General features: G+C 41.9%; 1 protein-coding gene across 1 annotated transcript in view; it reads left to right on the forward strand.

Moving 5' to 3' along the window:
* Positions 1 to 19,496, forward strand: part of LOC119237197 (guanylate-binding protein 1-like) — a 39,195-nt gene that overhangs the window by 6,170 nt on the left and 13,529 nt on the right. The window contains 4 exon segments of the mRNA XM_037501278.2: positions 2,819 to 3,027; positions 5,603 to 5,730; positions 6,920 to 7,029; positions 7,553 to 7,749. Of these exon segments, the coding sequence (XP_037357175.1) occupies positions 2,838 to 3,027; positions 5,603 to 5,730; positions 6,920 to 7,029; positions 7,553 to 7,749 (625 nt within the window). The 5' untranslated portion in view covers positions 2,819 to 2,837.

Here is a 19,496-nt window from a genome sequence, read left to right on the forward strand (position 1 = left end):
GAGGTTCTGGCTTTAGGATTCCTTGTAGTATTTTTTGGAGTGGGGGTTTAGTCGCAATGAAATTCCGGAGTTTCTCTTTGTCTGGGAAGGTCCATATTCTTTCTTCATGGAGGAAAGAGAGCTTTGCGGGATAGAGTATTCTTGGTTGGCATCTGTTTTCTTGGAGTCTGTTGACTATGTCCCTCCACTCTCTCCTTGCCCGTAGTGTTTCTTCAGAGAAGTCTGATGTCAGCCTGATTGGTTTTCCTTTGAATGTTATCTGTTTCTTCCCTCTTGTCAGCTTCATTATTTTTTCCTTGTCCTGGATTCTTGGGAGCTTTACTATTATGTGTCTTGCTGTGTTTTTCCTTTCGTCGTGGAAGTTTGGTGTTTCTTCTTGCTTCTTGTATATCAATTTTCAGCTCCTTCTTCTCATTTGGGAAGTTCTCTTCAATTATATCCATGAATATTTTCTCTGTTCCTACTTCTCTCTCCTCTCCTTCTGGTATTCCTATAACTCTTATATTTCCTTTCCTCATGGAGTCAGATAGTTCCCGAAGTCTTTCTTCTTTTTTCCTTCGTACTTCTCTTTCCTTTTCTGTTTTGGTTCTTTTTATTTCTGTGTCTTCAAGATTACTTATTCGTTCTTCCATTTCATCTATTCTGCTTTCATTGCTTTTCCCAGAGTTCTTTAGTTCCTCCATTAATTCTTTGATCTCCTGCATTTCTCTTACTTCCCTCTTTAGGGACTCAATTTCCTTCTTCTGATCTATCACTTTTTTAATCATGGCAATTTTAAATTCTCTTTCTGGAAGGCTCAGAAGTTCTTCCAAGTTGCTGTCGTTGCAATCTGGGGAGTGGTTTTCTTTTTGTGGTGTGCTTCTTTCCTGAGGAGTTTTTAGGTTGCGTGTGGTTCTTCTACTCCCTACTGTCTGTTTTCTAATTTGTCGTATGCGTTGGGACACTGTGTTGCTCGGACTGACTGACATCTTGGGTGAACTTCTCCGCTCCCCTCTGGCTCTTCCAGGAGCCATCTCTGTCTTCTGGGGGAGCTTTCTGCTGGTTTTAGGCAGTTTTTACTGAAGAAATGTCCCTGTTCTCAAATGGCGAAGCGGGATGCAGTCCCTGCGCCTCCGGTTTCAGGCACACTCTTCTGCGCACCCGGTCTGCCCCGGACGTGGGTGCCTGCTCCCTCTGTGGGCTCAGACTGCTGGTCGGAAGGGGCCTGGCGTGGAATAACTTCCCGGCTGGCCACTGGGTCCTCCAGAAACCTTCTGCCCTTTTCAAGCAGTCTTAAGAAATGTCCTGTTTTATAGGGTGTTAGTGACTTTTTTTTTTCCTGGTCGCTAGGTGGCGCCAGAGATCTCTCCTATTGGCCTTGGGGGGCTGTTTTTCGCCTACCCCCACCCCGTGGGACAGCGAACAGAGCGGGAATGATAGGGTACACCTCAACAGCTTTGGGGTGCTGTGTCTGCCTTGTGCCCCACCGTCGTGGAGAAACCACGCCCCGAATTTTCGTGCCCCGGGTCTCAGTTCAAAGCCCTCAGTTCCAGGACGCGGGCTGTAGCCCAGTTCAGTGGCGCGGGAATGGCGCCTTTTGCACAGCTCCCGTGCCTGGGCGCCTGGTTCCTGCTCACTCAGGGAGGGACCTTCACCTCAGTGAGGACCTCCGTGCGTCTCCCCGCAAGCCTAGGTCGTCTCCCCGCAAGCCTAGGTCGCAGGCACGGGGACCTGGGCAGCTGCGATCCAGGTGTGCACTTACTTTTCAAGTGCACGCCGAGCGAGCCGCTTTCCCGCGCAGGCTTACCGGCAGCCCGGGCTGTGTGCGCGTCTCCTGGGGTCTTTGTTCTTCTCTAATGGCGCCCGGAGCCGTTCGCTCACCGCTGCGGCGGATCCTGCAGGGTTCGCCTCAGCTCCCGTTCACGGGGTGTGGTGGCTGCAATAGTTCCTTTCCGCTCACAGTCCCGCTTGCTGCGTCGTTTGTTCTTGTGGGCCGTTTTGGTTTGTTGTTTCCTCCTCTCTGCGGGTCGGAGAGTGCTGCCTCTGTGGGCGGGGGAGGGGAGCAGGGTTCTGCGCTTCCCTCCCTTCTAGTCCTCTTTTATGGCCACTTTCTTCTTCGGGCAGTTCGCTGGCGTCACCCGTTTATCTTCCGTGTCCCAGTTCTCACTGGGACCTGCCGCTTTTCCTCCCTATTCACTTTTTTTAGTGGGAGATCTTACTCGCAGCTTCTCCTCGCCGCCATGTTGCTCCGCCCCCTCCGCTTTAATGAGACTTTAACTCAAGAGTTTTCCATGGTAATTTAAAGACTTTGTGCATGAAAGAGGTTAAATGTTGGTAAGTCCCTGTCATACAATATATTTTCCAATGGACTACTGTTAAAATGCTTCCATAATGTTTTTTTAAGATTTATTTATTCATGCATACAAGAACTGGGGCATAGGCCAAATGTGCAGGAGGGTGAGAGGATTCACCAGAGACAGAGTGAGGAACAGAACAGGCAAACTGACCGAAATTCACTGAGAGGGGAGCAGCAGGCAAGACAGGAGAGGTCTGCCGTGCCATGTGGGCATCTTCCCAGCTGGCTGGGATAAAACCAGCGTGCAGAGACTGTGCACAGCTTCACAGCATTGTGCTCAACTGCCTGTGCCACCAGGGAGGCCCGCTTCCATAACTTTTTAAAATGGTACAGATCCTCCCCTCATCTGTCTCACAATTGACACAAAACTTTTGATGACGTTGGAGAATTTTAAGCCCCCATCTTCTGAATGCAAATAACCTGGTGCAAGTTCTTGATCTACTTAGACTGAAAATTTAATTCATCACATCTCTTCCCTTACAGACAAGGGAACATCCTGAACATGACCTCAGAGATGCACATGCCAAACCCAGCATGCCTCGTAGAGAACACTCAAAACCAACTGATGGTCAATCCAAAAGCTCTGGAGATCCTGTCTGCCATTACGCAGCCTGTGGTTGTGGTGGCTATTGTGGGTCTCTACCGCACAGGCAAATCCTACCTGATGAACAAGCTGGCTGACAAGAAGAAGGGTGAGTGACACCAGCAGCACTCTGTCAAGTCCCCTCTGTCCACCTATACTACCAGCATTCAGTAGTGCTGTGAGGACAGATGTGAGAGATGGGGAAGATGGTAGATAAATTTTGATCCATAGTTATGTTTTTATCTTTATCTTCAATGTGATATAAAGTCAGCTCATCTTTCTTCCACTTGAACTTAGTTTCCCCTTTTAAAAGCATAAATTGTTCCTTTCTGAGCTAGACTAAGGCAGCAATACAAACAATAAACTTAGTGATGAAGAATAAGACATTTGCTGAAATGTTCATGTAGTAAGAACAATTTTCCACTGATCTTTAAAATCTTGTTTAAATCTGAAAAGGATATTCTTTTTTATTTACTGTTTTAAAATGTACTTAACAAAAAAAATTTACCATTGCAACTCTTTTTAAGTGTACATTTGTGTGGCACTAGGTAAATTCACATTCATCTTCATAAGTTTTCCTCTTTTCCAACAGAAACTCTGTGCCCATTAAACAGTAACTCCCCTCCCCATTAAACAATAACTCCCCCAAGCTTAGCAACCACCTTTCAACACCATGTTTCTATGAAAATGACTGCTCTGGGTCTCTTATAATAGGAATCATATTTTTTTTCTGGTCATATGTAATTGGCTTATTTCACAGCATAACATCTACGTTACATCACTGTGGTAAAATGTGTCAAAATTATATCCCTTTTTAAGGTTAATTGTTACATATGCATAGCAACATTTTATCTGCAAGTAGACAATTGGGTTCTTTCCACCTTTTGGCTATTAAAATTATATTACTAAGAAATCAGGTGTACAAATATCTGTCCGAGTTCCTACTTGCACTTCTTTTGGATAAATACCTAAAAAATGGAATGGCTGGATCATATGGCAACTTAATATTTAATTTATTTAAAAAATCAACATATCACGGGCCTCCCTGGTGGTGCAGAGGTTGAGCGCTGGGCTGTGAAGCTGCCTGCGGCTTCTGCAGCACTGGTTCAATCCCCGGCCCCCAGCGAGGGTCCCACAAGGCGCGCAGACCTCTCCTGCCATGCCTGCTGCTCCCCTCAGCAGTATATTTCATCAGTCTGTCTGTTCTGCTCTCCGCTCTGACTCTGGTGAATTCTCTCACCCTCCCGCGCTTCTGACTGTACCTAGTCAGAAGATTTTTAAGTTAAAAAAAAAAAAATCAACATATCACTTTTTATAACAATTGTTCCATTTTATATCCCCACCAGAAATGCATAAGGGTTCCAATTTCTGTACATATTCACCAATAATTGTTAATCTCTGCTTGTTTTTTATATTGGTCATACTGATAAATAGTAAGTAGTATGTCACTGTAGTTTTGATTTGTATTTCCTAATATTTGGTGACATTGAGCACTTGTTATTGCTTACTTGCATATTTTCTCTAGAGAATTATCTGCTCAAGTATGTTCTTTAATTATTTACTGGTTTGCTTTTTATGTCTGTTGGATATCAACCCTTTATCATATTCATGACTAGCAAATATTTTCTCATTTTTTTCACTCTGTTGGTAATAAGCATGATTTATTTATTTATTTGTTTATTTATTTATTTATTTTTTGCTTAGAAGAACTGGAGTGTAGGCTGGAAATACAAGGGTGAGCAGATTCACCAGAGACAGAGTGGGGAGCAGAAAGGTAGATTAACTGAAACATACTGCTAAGGGGAGCAGCAGGTGAGACAAGAGAGGTCTGCTGTGCCATGTGTGGGTTAGCTCCTTGGCCAGCGATCAAACTCAGGCCTTAGTGGTGATAGGGCTGAGGCTTAACCTCTAGGCCACCACGGAGGCTCCAGTAATATCCTTTAATGCATCAAAGTTTTAATTTTGATGTGGCTGAACTTGTCTAAATTTTCTTTTGTTGCTTATTCTTTTGGTGTCATATAACAAGCAATCACTGCCATATCCAATATCCTGGAGCAGAGCTCCTGTGTTTTCTACTACTAGTTCTTCAACTTTTACTCTCACATGTATGTCTTTGATACATTTGTGTACATTTTTATTGCAGGAATTTTTTCTGTCTTTCACTTTGAGTGTGCTGTTGGCTGTAGGTTTTTCTTTTCATTTTTAAAGATTTTTTGTAATTTTATTTATACAAGAGCTGGGGTTCAGACCAGAGGAGTGGAAGGGTGAGTGAATTCACTGTAGTCAGAGATAGGAGCAGAAAAGGCAAGTGGAGCAGCCGGCGAGACAGGAGAGGTCTGCTGCGCTATGTGGGAATCTCCCTGGTCGGCCAGGGAATCGAACTGGTGCTGCAGAGACTGCAGACAGCTTCAAAGCACTGTGCTCAACCCACTGCACTGCTAGGGAGGCAAGCTATAGGTTTTTCTATTTTTAGCTTTTACTATGTTGAAGTAATTTCCTTTTATGTTTTTGGTTGATGGTTTCTGTCATAAAAACATGTGAAATTGTTTCATGTATTCTATTTTCCCCATTTCTGTGATACTACTGGTTGATAGCAGTTTTCTCTCCTAACCCTTAATTTCCAGATCCCACTCCCATTAAAACGCCACCCTTTTTTTTTCTTTTACCTCAATCCTCCCCTGAAGGCTTCTCCCTGGGTTCCACAGTGCAATCTCACACCAAAGGAATCTGGATGTGGTGTGTGCCTCATCCCAAGAAGCCAGACCACACCCTGGTTCTTCTGGACACTGAGGGCTTAGGCGATGTGGAGAAGGTAAGTGTTGAGGACTCAACTTGGAAACAAGCCCCTCACCTCTCAATAGTCTCTGCCATATTTCATTTTCCATAAATAAGAACATACAATCAACCATAATATTGTTTGTCTTTCTCTTCACATGTCATGAGAACAAGTTTAGCAACCACAGGACAGGAAAATATAAGGGAGAATACTAGGAAAGCATAGTCAGTATACTATATTCTAATTAAAACAATACCAGATAACACAGTTGCACGCACACAGTAGAAATAAAATCAGCTTCATGAGGTTTAAACAGCAGAGAACTTTAGTTAAGGGTTTTGGTCCCAAATCCTACTACTTCAATTTAAACAATATCACTAACTTGATAGTTTGAGAAAATTATTGGACTTGTTTTAACATCAGTTTCCATTTGGAAAACAGGCCTACTAGATCTGTATTTTTTTCATAGTTGTTTCAACAGGTGTAATAGTTCTATATTTACCTGATTTGTAATGCAGAATTAACCTGTCTAAATGTGCCTCAAGTAGTAAGGGAAACAAAATACAAAATACAAGGCCTCCCTGCACAAGGGGTTAAGACGAGACCTATGAAGCTAGTTGCAGCCACTGCACACGAGTTCAATCACTGCTCAGGAATCCACTCACCTGATGCAGCAGACCTCTCCTGAGTAGCCTGCTGCTCCCCTCAGCAGTGTATTTCAGTCAATCCACCTGTTCTGTTCGCCACTCTGTCTCTGGTGAAATCTCTCACCCCCCACAACTCTGGCCTGTACCCCAGTTCTTGTATGCATGAATAAATAATTCTTTAAAAATAAATAATACAAAATACAGGTACAAAATAATTGCTAAATAAATATCTATAAGTATTATTATTCTTGTATGTGTCAATTTTACTACAAAAGAAAGAAAAATTCTTGCTATCGAAGGCCTTAGAATGGTCACTAACCCTGACAACTTCTTTTGCAATTATCTTCCAGTGGCCATAATAGGACCTTGTGAGAATCAGTGTAAACCCAAAAATATTTAGCAGAAAACTATTCAAAATACACATTTGCCAACAAGAATATTTGTTTGAAAGTGGTCTTTAATCTTAAAAAAATAATATAAAACACCTCCAGTGGAATGAGCATACTTTTGCCGCTGCTGATCTAGAAAGCACCCTGAGAATGAAACCGAATCCTGCCCCAATGTGCTCTCATTTCCAGGGTGACAACCAGAATGACTCCTGGATCTTCGCCCTGGCAATCCTCCTGAGCAGCACCTTTGTGTACAATAGCATGGGCACCATCAATCAGCAGGCCATGGACCAACTGTAGTATCCTTTGCCATCCTAACACATCAAAGGGGGGGAGATTTGTACTAAAAAACAGCTTCCTAAATGTGAACCCTGGTGAATCAAGCACAAAAGAGAAATCAAAAAGTACTTTGAAGGCCTCCCCAGTAGCACAGCACTGTCAGGCTTACCAGCCACTGCAGCACAAGTTTGATCCCTGGCTGGCCAGGGAGCTGACCCACATAGTGCAGCAGACCTCTCCTGCCTCGCCCACTGCTCCCCTCAGCAGTGTATTTCAGTGGATCTGCCTCTTTTGCTCCCCATTCTGTCTCTGGCGAATCCTCTCAAACCCCGTACCTCTGACCTGTACCCCAGTTCTTGTATGCATAAATAAATAAATCTTTTTAAAAAATACTTTGAGGACAGGGGAGAAGAGTCTATGTACCCACTGAGAATTCACACTTGAGCTAAGAAGAATGGGAAAGGAAAGTTCTACAATCTGTGGTGCTAATATGGGATGTGGGAACTGTTCTTGTTCGCCAATTTCCCTTAGTTTGCTGCTCAGCTATGTGACAGAACTGACAGATCGGATCAAGGCGAAATCCTCACCTGATGCCAACGAGGTTGAGGATTCGGCTGACTTTGTGAGCTTTTTTCCAGACTTTGTGTGGACCCTGAGGGATTTCTCCCTGGACTTGGAAGCAGATGGACAACTCATCACACCAGATGAGTACCTGAAGAATTCACTTAAGCTTAAGCAAGGTAAAGGGAACTTACAATTGGCAGATTTATAGAGGATAAAACTTGAGAAACTATCATTTCTTAGTTTACTAATAATGCTTTTCTTATTTTTATAGTTGTCAATCTTCCTTAGTAGGGTATTATTACTAAAAATAATTATTAAATATCTGAATTAATAAAATAAATTTTAAACATATGTACCCTGTTCTAAGAACAAGGTTTTTTCTTTCACCCTTTCCCGTGCAGTGGTCAAATTAACTTTATTTCCCTTCTCAGGTTTCATAATGTAATTAGCCAAAGAGTGTGACATAGAATGGACATGTATGTCCACTGAATTAGATTCAAGCGTGAGCAATGCACTCATCCAGAGACTTGTGTTCTGTGGTCATGGCAAACGATGATTAAGGCAGCCTGCCCACTGTCTTTCTAAATAAGTCTTTACTGGAATAAAGCTTTGTCCGTTCATTAAAATACAAGTTTCTCCTGCTAGTTAAATGCAAAGTATGTCTATGAAGACTTTGCTAAGTCAAAATGGCATAAAACCAGAGACAATTGCCATGAATTTATATGGAAAAAAATTTGAGTATCCCCAGATCCAAAAAATAACCTACAAACTCATGTGAATAACACATGAAAGTTAAAATACTACTACCTAGCATAAAAGCAGTAATGCAATAAATACACTACCCATAAAAAGCAGGGTTGAGTAGTAAGTTTCACTTATCAGAACCGAGAAGACATTGAGCATCCTGGAAGACTGAGAGGTAATGGGGTGTTTTAGGTTAAGTATTCAGAGGTTGATGTGGGATATGCAGAAGCTTGACCTGCAGGACTGAGAGGAAGATGGTCACCCGAAAGTAACACATTGTTACTTGAATTCATTAGAACAGGTAAGGCCACACCTCCTTCTGTGTCTGCAAATCTCAATATCCCAAACCAAGGCTCACCTTCTGTTGTGGCTCATGTGGCTAATGCAGAAAAGGTGAAATTGCAGTGTGTGTGACTGCTTAGCCTTGTGCATTCTTTCATCTTAGGCTTTGCTGATACCTTAGGACACATCCTGCTAAGGAACGTACAATGATCAAGATGAAGCACACACCTTTACAGACACAGTTTAAAGCTTTGACAGGTCGATGATGAAATACTGAACTAGCTCCAGGGGCAGGACATGGGCAGTGCCCTCAGGCAGCTTGCTGGAGTTGCTCTGTCTCTATAACAGCTCTCTAAAAGACCAACACTGAGTGCTAGTTTCACTATTTGTCTATTGTGATGGTTGCAAAAATCCTCTTCAGATCACTTTTGGTTAGTGAAAAGTGAAGTGACTTTGGTTTGGTAAAAGAGAATTTGTGAGAAGGGTATTTATATTGTCAATGGCTACTTTCTGTTGTAATTGAGGACATACAAAAGCTAAAATAGAGAGGGGGCGGAGCAACATGGCGGCGAGGAGACGCTGCGAGTAAGATCTCCCATTAAAAAAAGTGAATAGGGAGGAAAAGCGGCAGGTCCCAGTGAGAACTGGGACACGGAAGATAAACGGGTGACGCCAGCGAACTGCCCGAAGAAGAAAGTGGCCATAAAAGAGGACTAGAAGGGAGAGAAGCGCAGAACCCTGCTCCCCTCCCCCGCCCACAGAGGCGGCACTCTCCGACCGGCAGAGAGGAGGAAACAACAAACCAAAACAACCAACAAGAACAAACGACGCAGCAAGCGGGACTGTGAGTGGAAAGGAACTATTGCAGCCACCACACCCCGTGAACGGGAGCTGAGGCGAACCCTGCAGGATCCGCCGCGGGCGGTGAGCGAACGGCTCCGGGCGCCATTAGAGAAGAACAAAGACCCCGGGAGACGCGCACACAGCCCGGGCTGCCGGTAAGCTGGCGCGGAAACGCGGCGCGCTCGGGGAGCTTGAAAAGCAAGTGCAGACCTGGATCGCGGCTGCCCAGGTCCCCGCGCCTGCGACCTAGGCTTGCGGGGAGACGCGCGGAGGTCCTCACTGAGGTGAAGGTCCCTCCCTGAGTGAGCAGGAACCAGGCGCCCAGGCACGGGAGCTGTGCAAAAGGCGCCATTCCCGCGCCACTGAACTGGGCTACAGCCCGCGTCCTGGAACTGAGGGCTTTGAACTGAGACCCGGGGCACGAAAATTCGGGGCGTGGTTTCTCCACGACGGTGGGGCACAAGGCAGACACAGCACCCCAAAGCTGTTGAAGTGTACCCTACCATTCCCGCTCTGTTCTCTGTCCCACGGGGTGGGGGGAGGCGAAAAACAGCCCCCCAAGGCCAATAGGAGAGATCTCTGGCGCCACCTAGCGACCAGGAAAAAAAAAGTCACTAACACCCTATAAAACAGGACATTTCTTAAGACTGCTTGAAAAGGGCAGAAGGTTTCTGGAGGACCCAGTGGCCAGCCGGGAAGTTATTCCACGCCAGGCCCCTTCCGACCAGCAGTCTGAGCCCACAGAGGGAGCAGGCACCCACGTCCGGGGCAGACCGGGTGCGCAGAAGAGTGTGCCTGAAACCGGAGGCGCAGGGACTGCATCCCGCTTCGCCATTTGAGAACAGGGACATTTCTTCAGTAAAAACTGCCTAAAACCAGCAGAAAGCTCCCCCAGAAGACAGAGATGGCTCCTGGAAGAGCCAGAGGGGAGCGGAGAAGTTCACCCAAGATGTCAGTCAGTCCGAGCAACACAGTGTCCCAACGCATACGACAAATTAGAAAACAGACAGTAGGGAGTAGAAGAACCACACGCAACCTAAAAACTCCTCAGGAAAGAAGCACACCACAAAAAGAAAACCACTCCCCAGATTGCAACGACAGCAACTTGGAAGAACTTCTGAGCCTTCCAGAAAGAGAATTTAAAATTGCCATGATTAAAAAAGTGATAGATCAGAAGAAGGAAATTGAGTCCCTAAAGAGGGAAGTAAGAGAAATGCAGGAGATCAAAGAATTAATGGAGGAACTAAAGAACTCTGGGAAAAGCAATGAAAGCAGAATAGATGAAATGGAAGAACGAATAAGTAATCTTGAAGACACAGAAATAAAAAGAACCAAAACAGAAAAGGAAAGAGAAGTACGAAGGAAAAAGAATGAAGAAAGACTTCGGGAACTATCTGACTCCATGAGGAAAGGAAATATAAGAGTTATAGGAATTCCAGAAGGAGAGGAGAGAGATGTAGGAACAGAGAAAATATTCATGGATATAATTGAAGAGAACTTCCCAAATGAGAAGAAGGAGCTGAAAATTGATATACAAGAAGCAAGAAGAACACCAAACTTCCACGACGAAAGGAAAAACACAGCAAGACACATAATAGTAAAGCTCCCAAGAATCCAGGACAAGGAAAAAATAATGAAGCTGACAAGAGGGAAGAAACAGATAACATTCAAAGGAAAACCAATCAGGCTGACATCAGACTTCTCTGAAGAAACACTACGGGCAAGGAGAGAGTGGAGGGACATAGTCAACAGACTCCAAGAAAACAGATGCCAACCAAGAATACTCTATCCCGCAAAGCTCTCTTTCCTCCATGAAGAAAGAATATGGACCTTCCCAGACAAAGAGAAACTCCGGAATTTCATTGCGACTAAACCCCCACTCCAAAAATACTACAAGGAATCCTAAAGCCAGAACCTCAGAGGGACGAATAACAACGAAAGAAGACCAAAAAAAAAAAAAAAAAGTTATTAAAAGAATAAATAAATAAAATCAAAGGAAAGACAAACATAATGGCAAATACAGATGCTAACATATCAATATTAACTCTAAATGTAAATGGACTAAACTCTTCAATAAAAAGACACAGAGTTGCAGCCTGGATTAAGAAACAAAACCCAACCTTTTGCTGTCTCCAGGAAACACATTTAGCTACAAAAGATAAAAATAGGCTCAAAGTCAAAGGATGGAAAACAATCCTACAAGCAAATGGGCCAAAAAAGAAAGCAGGAACAGCTATACTTATATCAGATAAAACAGACTTCAAACTCAAAAAAATAAAAAGAGACCCCAATGGTCACTACATTATGATTAAGGGGACAATACTTCAAGAAGAAATAACACTCATTAACATATACTCACCAAACGAAAGAGCACCAAAATATATCAGACAACTGTTGTCCTCTCTGAAAACAGACATCAGAGAAAACACATATGTAGTGGGAGACTTCAACACACCACTATCAACAATGGATAGATCAACAAGACAAAAAATAAGTAAAGAAACTAAAGCTCTAAATAAGGACCTAGAGCATTTGGGCTTAACAGACATCTATAGAACACTAAACCCAAAAAAAACGGAGTACACATTTTTCTCAAGCGCACACGGATCATTCTCCAGGATCGATCACATACTGGGGCACAAGACAAACATCAACAGATACACCAAGATTGAAATCATACCAACCATCTTTTCTGACCACGAAGGCATCAAACTAGAAATAAATCATAAAAAGAAGGCAAGGAACTATCCTACCTCATGGAGATTAAAAGCCACACTACTGGAAGACCACTGGACTAACGAGGAGATCAAAGAAGAAATTAAAAAATTCTTTGAATTGAATGACAAGGAGGACACCAATATCCTAAATGTATGGGATGCAGCAAAAGCAGTAATAAGAGGAAAATATATAGCAATAGAAGCTCACATCAAAAAACAAGAAAGAACTCAAAGAAACACCTAATCTCGAAGCTCAAAGATCTAGAAAAAGAACAACAAAAACCCCAGAACCAGTAGAAGAAAAGAAATAATAAAAACCAAAGCAGAAATAAATGAAATTGAAACTAAAAAACAATCCAAAAGATCAATGAAACCAAGAGCTGGTTCTTTGAAAAAATCAATAAAATAGACAAACCCCTAGCCAGGCTCACAAAGGAAAAAAGGAGAAAGCACAAATACACAGAATCATAAATGAAAGAGGAGAAATCACAACGGACACAGCAGAAATCAAAAGAATAATCAGTAACTACTATGAACAGTTATATGGAAACAAGTTCAACAATCTAGAGGAGATGGACAAATTCCTACAACTCTACAATCACCCAAAGCTAGATAAAGAAGAAATAGAACACCTAAACAGACCAATTACAAGCAGCGAAATTGAAATGGTAATTAAAAACCTCCCCAAAAACAAAAGCCCAGGACCTGATGGATTTACAAATGAATTCTACCAAACATTCAGAGACGAATTAGTGCCTATCCTTCACAAACTCTTCCAAAAAATTGAGAAGGAAGGGACAATACCAAACACGTTCTATGAAGCCAATATTACACTAATACCAAACCGAATAAGGACAACACAAAAAAGGAAAACTATAGGCCAATCTCCCTAATGAACACTGATGCAAAAATCCTCAATAAAATTTTAGCTATCAGAATCCAACAATGTATCCATAAGATAATTCACCACGACCAAGTTGGATTCATTCCAGGGGCACAAGGATGGTTTAACATCCGAAAATCAATCAACGTTATCCAACACATCAACAAAAAGAAATATAAAAACCATATGATAATATCAATAGATGCTGAGAAAGCTTTCGACAAAGTGCAACACCCATTCATGATAAAAGCCCTTGAAATTCTTGGGATACAAGGAACATACCTCAACATCATAAAGGCCATCTATGACAAGCCAACAGCCAGCATCATTCTCAATGGTGAAAAGCTGAAAGCAATTCCATTAAGATCTGGAACAAGACAAGGATGTCCACTCTCACCACTGCTTTTCAATATAATACTGGAAGTCCTAGCCAGAGCAATAAGACAAGAGAAAGACATCCAAGGAATCCAAATAGGAAAAGAAGAAGTCAAACTATCACTATTTGCAGATGATATGATAATATACATAGAGACCCCAAAATCTCCACAGAAAAACTAATTCAACTCATCAATCAATTCAGTAAAGTGGCAGGATACAAAATCAACACGCAAAAGTCAGTAGCCTTCCTATACACAAACAATAAATCTGAAGAAGAAGAAATCAAAAAAACCACCCCTTTTATTATCGAAACAAAAAAAATCAAATATTTGGGAATAAATCTAACAAAAGAGGTAAAGGACCTATACAAAGAAAACTATAAAACACTGTTAAAAGAAATAGAAGAAGACACAAAGAAATGGAAAGACATCCCCTGCTCATGGATTGGAAGAATAAACATTATTAAAATGGCCATCCTACCAAAAGCAATATACAGATTCAATGCTATTCCAATCAAAATCTCAATGGCATTCTTCAAAGAAATAGAACAATTATTGATGAAATTCATATGGAATCACCAAAACCCCGAATAGCCAAAGCTCTACTGAAAAAAAAGAAGGGAATGGAGGCATCACACTCCCAGACTTCAAACTATACTACAAAGCCATAATCATCAAAACTGCATGGTATTGGAACAAGAACAGACATACAGACCAATGGAATCGAATAGAAAATCCAGAAATAAACCCACAGATTTATGGTCAACTAATCTTTGACAAAGGAGCGAAGACTATGCATTGGAGCAAAGAAAGTTTGTTCAATAAATGGTGCTGGGAAAACTGGGTCGCTACATGCAAAAGAATGAAGCTTGACCACTACCTCACACCATACACAAAAATCAACTCAAAATGGATTAAAGAACTAGACATAAGACCTGAAACCATAAAATACATAGAAGGAAATATAGGCGAAACACTACGGGATTTGCACATCAAAGACATCTTTACAGACACATCACCCAAAGCAGTGATAGTGAAGAGAAAGATAAACAGCTGGGACTACATCAAATTAAAGAGCTTCTGCACAGCAAAAGAGACAATAAAAAAACAAAGAGAAACCCACCAACTGGGAGAACATTTTTGCACCCAACACTAATGATAAAGGACTGATCACAAAAATCTGCAAAGAGCTGATGAGACTCAGCAACAACAAAGAAAATAATCCAGTCAAAAAATGGGCAGAAGAGCTAAAAAGAAACTTCTCTGAAGAGGAAATGCAAATGGCCAACAGACATATGAAAAAATGTTCAACATCACTTGTAATCAGGGAAATGCAAATCAAAACTACCATGAGATACCATCTCACACCAGTGAGAATGGCACATATTAAAAAAACTAGCAACAACAAATGTTGGCGAGGATGTGGAGAAAAAGGAACTCTTGTGCACTGTTGGTGGGAGTGCAAACTGGTCCAACCACTATGGAGAGCTGTGTGGAGATTTCTGGACCTACTAAACATAGAGCTTCCATATGATCCAGCAATTCCACTCCTAGGTATTTACCCAAAGGACACAGAAACATCAATTCCAAAGAGCACCTGCACTCCTATGTTTATAGCAGCACTGTTTACAATAGCTAAGCTTTGGAAACAACCCAAATGCCCAAAATAGATGACTGGATCAAGAAGATGTGGTACATATATACCATGGAATATTACTCAGCATTCAAAAAAGATAAACACATGCAATTTGCAGCAACATGGATGGCACTGGAAGGGATCATGCTCAGCGAAATAAGCCAAAAAGAAAAAGAAAAATACCGGATGGTCTCACTCATAGCAGGAATCTAGAAAACTTAAATAAGGGACCAGGAAAATGAATATAAGAAAGTGAAAATCAAATCAACAAAAAACTATGAACCAGAGACACTATTTGGGGGTGGGGGGGGGCGGGAGGGGAAGGATTGGGGTCAGAATGGGGCGTTTGCAATTGTATGGGGGAATATAAAATAAAATTTAATATTTAAAAAAAAAAAAAAAGACAAAAGCTAAAATTTACTGTTTGACCCTTTATAGTAAAAGTTTGTAAGAACCTATATCCGCCAAGTACCTTTTTTGTCTTCTTCCAGGTTCCAGTGAAAAAGATAGAAATTTTAATCTGCCCCGACTCTGTATCCGGAAGTTCTTCCCAAAGAAGAAATGCTTTATCTTGATCGGCCCACTCACCGGGAGAAACTAAAGCAGTTGGAACGTTGCACATGATGATGAGCTGGACCCTGAATTTGTGCAACAAACTTCAGTCTTCTGTGACTACATCTTCAGCAATTCTAAAACTAAAACAGTTTTGGGAGGCATCCAGGTCAATGGAACCCGGAGTCCTCTTCCAGTCTTTATTCTCACTGATGACACTAAACCTGGAAGGGATAGCATCTGCCTTGTAGAATTTCTTGGGTGAGAAAAGACAGAAGGACTGAAAGAACCACACCAACACCTCTGATGTGCACATATATCACCAGGGCTCTTGCCAGAGAGGAGGGTCTATCCAGAGGAGTCTGCATTAATAGCTGCAAACTCCAGGTGATACCGAGGACATTGAGCTGTGAGAGCAAATAGTGGTAATACACATAATTACAAACTTTCATACAGAACATTTCCTTGCCCATCTACAACAAGCATCATCATTTGTTCTCTGTAGGTCTACAGAGCTTGGTGGTGACCTATGTCGATGCCATCAGCAGTGGGAAGCTGCCCTGCTGCATGGAGAATGCAGTCCTGGCCTTGGCCCAGATAGAGAACTCAGCTGCAGTGCAAAAGGCCATTGCCCGCTATGAACAACTGATGGAGCAGAATGCGCACCTCCCCGCAGAAACCCTCCAGGAGCTGCTGTATCTGCACAGGGCCTTTGCCAGAGAGGCCACTGAAGTCTTCATGAAGAGTTCCTTAAAAGATATAGGACCATTTATTTCAAAAGGAATTAGTGGTAATTTTTTTTTCTCAAGTTCATATGGATTAAGGTCTCAGAAAGCAAAGTACTATTAGAAAATGTAATGGACTCAAACACTTCACATTTTTTTCATGAATAAATTAAACATCTTCCCTATGCAACAATCAGGGCTTCTAATCGAATTGCATCCCTATGTTATGAGACTGATTTGATATTCTAGTCAAAAGCAAAGTAAACTATAGTTTCAGTTCCTTTCAGCAGTCTTAGCTGAACCACCTTTACTCATATGCAATCATTGGTCTAATTTAAAAAGCAGAAGTTTATATCTATGGTATGATATAAAGTTAGCAGATTTCACCTCCAATATAAAGGGACTTGCAAAGAAATTCTGAGGTCAATGTATTACCTTTTCCTTATTATTTTCATACCTTATTTTTATATTAAAGCTCAGCTAGAAAAAAAGCAGGAAGATTTTTTAAACAGAATTTGAAAGTATCATCAGATCGTTGTTCAGATTTACTTAAGGATATTTTCACTCCTCTTGAAGAAGATGTAAAACAGGGGATATATTTCTAAACCAGGGGCTATTGTCTCTACATTCAGAAATACAAGAGCTGAAGAAAAAAGTCTTTCAACAACCCTGGAAGGATGCAGGTAATCTAGATTTAGCTGTTAATTCTGGGAAGGCTGACATGCACCTTGTAACAACAAGTGGCAAAGTGCAATTGTACATAGATGTGCAATTCACACCTTTCATTCAATCAACTTGCACAGGGAGCCTGTTGAGTTTCTATGATATGCATCCTATACTCATCCAAGAGTGTACACTTAGTTAACAAGTGAATTATAAGTTGGTTTATCAGATTAATCACTAGGCTATTTTGCAATTCACTATTACAGCTGGGGTCAAATATGCAGAGAAGGGCCTCCCTGGTGGTCTATGGTTAAGTCTCAGCACTAATCACCACTTACAACCTGAGTTTGTTCCTTAGTCAGGGAGCTGACCCACATACAGTGCAGCAGACCTCTTCTGTCATGCTCGCTGCTCCACTTAGCAGTGTATTTCAGTGAATCCACCTGTTCTGGCTTCCCACTCTGCCTCTGGTGAATCCTCTCACTCCCACACACCTCTGGCCTACACCCAATTCTTCTGAGCAAAATAGAAAATTAAATTAAAAAAATAGTACAGAAGGACAGATACCCAATGATAGTCGCTTTCAAAAATCATGGTAATTTACTACAGTTTAGGTTTCAAACTGCCCTTAAGTAGCAAATACAAGAATTTAAATCATGTTATCATCTGCCTCTCTGCAGTTATTCTCCCTCAAACCCACACTTCCCTCCCTCCCTCTCATCCTCCGCCTGTTTTGCTCTGATGTGCCTTCTGCATGATGCCTTCATTCTAAAAGCAACTTCACCCAAATGGGACAATAGCACTAGACTAGAACTCCAAAATTAGATCCCTCTGTCTATAAGAACAGAATCTTATATTTCCAGTTTATACATATATACACATATAATGCATATACCCGTGTGTGTGTATATATATACACACACACAATATATAACTTTGCTTAACAGGGTTAGCAGATTGGCAGCACAGAACATGCACCCAACCACTGTGACAGGACTCTTGACCACCATTTCACAGGCCCAGGAGGACAAAGTCCTAGAGGAAAAGATGGTGGACAGTCAGGGCAGGGGCAAGTGCTTGCAGATATTTCCTATCACTAACTGCTTGTTCTCTGGTCAAGGCTGAAGAGATTCTTCAGAAATACTTGGCATCCATGGAATCTGTGACTGATGCCATTCTACAGACAGACAGATGCTCACAAGAAAGGAAAAGAAATTAAAGGTGAGGAGACTAGAGAACCTCAAAATCTCTTAGTTTAACTAACTTGGCTGGGTGAATCTCAGCAAGAACAAGAGCAGCAAAGATGCCTCTTACTGCTGAGGTCATTTCTTTTTTTTTTTTTTTTTTTAAAATTTATTTATTTATTATTTTACTTATACAAGCACTGGGTACGGTCAGAAGCGCAGGGAGGGTGAGAGATTTCTCCAGAGCCAGAGCAGGGAAAGAACAGGCGCGACTAACGAAGTACACTGCTGAGGGAGCACCAGGCATGGCAGGAGAGGTCTGCGCGCCATGTGGGACCCTTGCCAGGGGCCGGGATTGAACTGGCGCTGAAGAGGCTGCGGGCAGCTTTGCAGCCCAGTGCTCAACTGCTGCGCCACCGGGAGGCCCTGAGGCCATTTCTGACTAGGGCATCTGCAGTCGCAGCAACGATGAAGGTCAGTGTACAAGGAACAAGGTAACAACCTGGTTTCCCACATACAATTTTTTCTTCCTTTTCCTCCTGACAGTGGAACGTGTGAAAGCAGAATCTGCTCAGGCTTCAGCAAAATGTTAGAGGAAAGGCTAACAAGGAATCAACAGATGATGAACAGAAGAAAAGAGTTATCAGGAACATGGTGAGACAATTGACTGAGAAGATGGAGAGGGACAGGGTCCAGCTGCTGGAAGAGCAAGAGAGGACTCTTGCCCTTAAACTTCAGGTATTTAATTGCATCACATTCAGGTGTCTGTCTTTTCTCTAGTCTCCCTGATCAGCCTTAGTGTGGGTGGTGAGGATATGAAGCCCAGAAGCAGGGCCTTGCTTGTCTGCTTATACTTTCAATATCTAATAAAAGCAGCCTGAATGCCTTGCCTGTGTCTAGTTGTTAAGATCTTATTTGCAGTTTTATCAGTCCAGTCCTTCATCAGTGTATCCTTCAGTAATCCAGTTTGGTATATCTAGGACTCTGATTTCCTTTCCTAATGTTATTACTACTGCCACCAAGTTATGGAGATTACATCAGATGCTATAACTAAGATTCAGATACTTCAACAGATTTGGAGAATTCTTTATTCTCTGTGTCATATATCTGTGTGCAAAAGAGTATATAATGCATAGATAATAATTGATGCAAATATCTAATGAAATTGCCCACAACAAGTATATAGAGGTAATGGGAACAGAGAACAAGGCTGGTATTTAGGTATATCAATATATCAGGATGGTTTAAGTTTGAAATCTTCTTAGCAAAGGATAATAAAAAAAGTAATTTATAGGGCTAGGTTGTCCATAAGAAGAA

Source organism: Talpa occidentalis, unplaced genomic scaffold, assembly GCF_014898055.3.
Source record: "Talpa occidentalis isolate TD23 unplaced genomic scaffold, MPIMG_talOcc4v2.1 talOcc4.9, whole genome shotgun sequence".
NCBI lineage: Eukaryota > Metazoa > Chordata > Mammalia > Eulipotyphla > Talpidae > Talpa > Talpa occidentalis.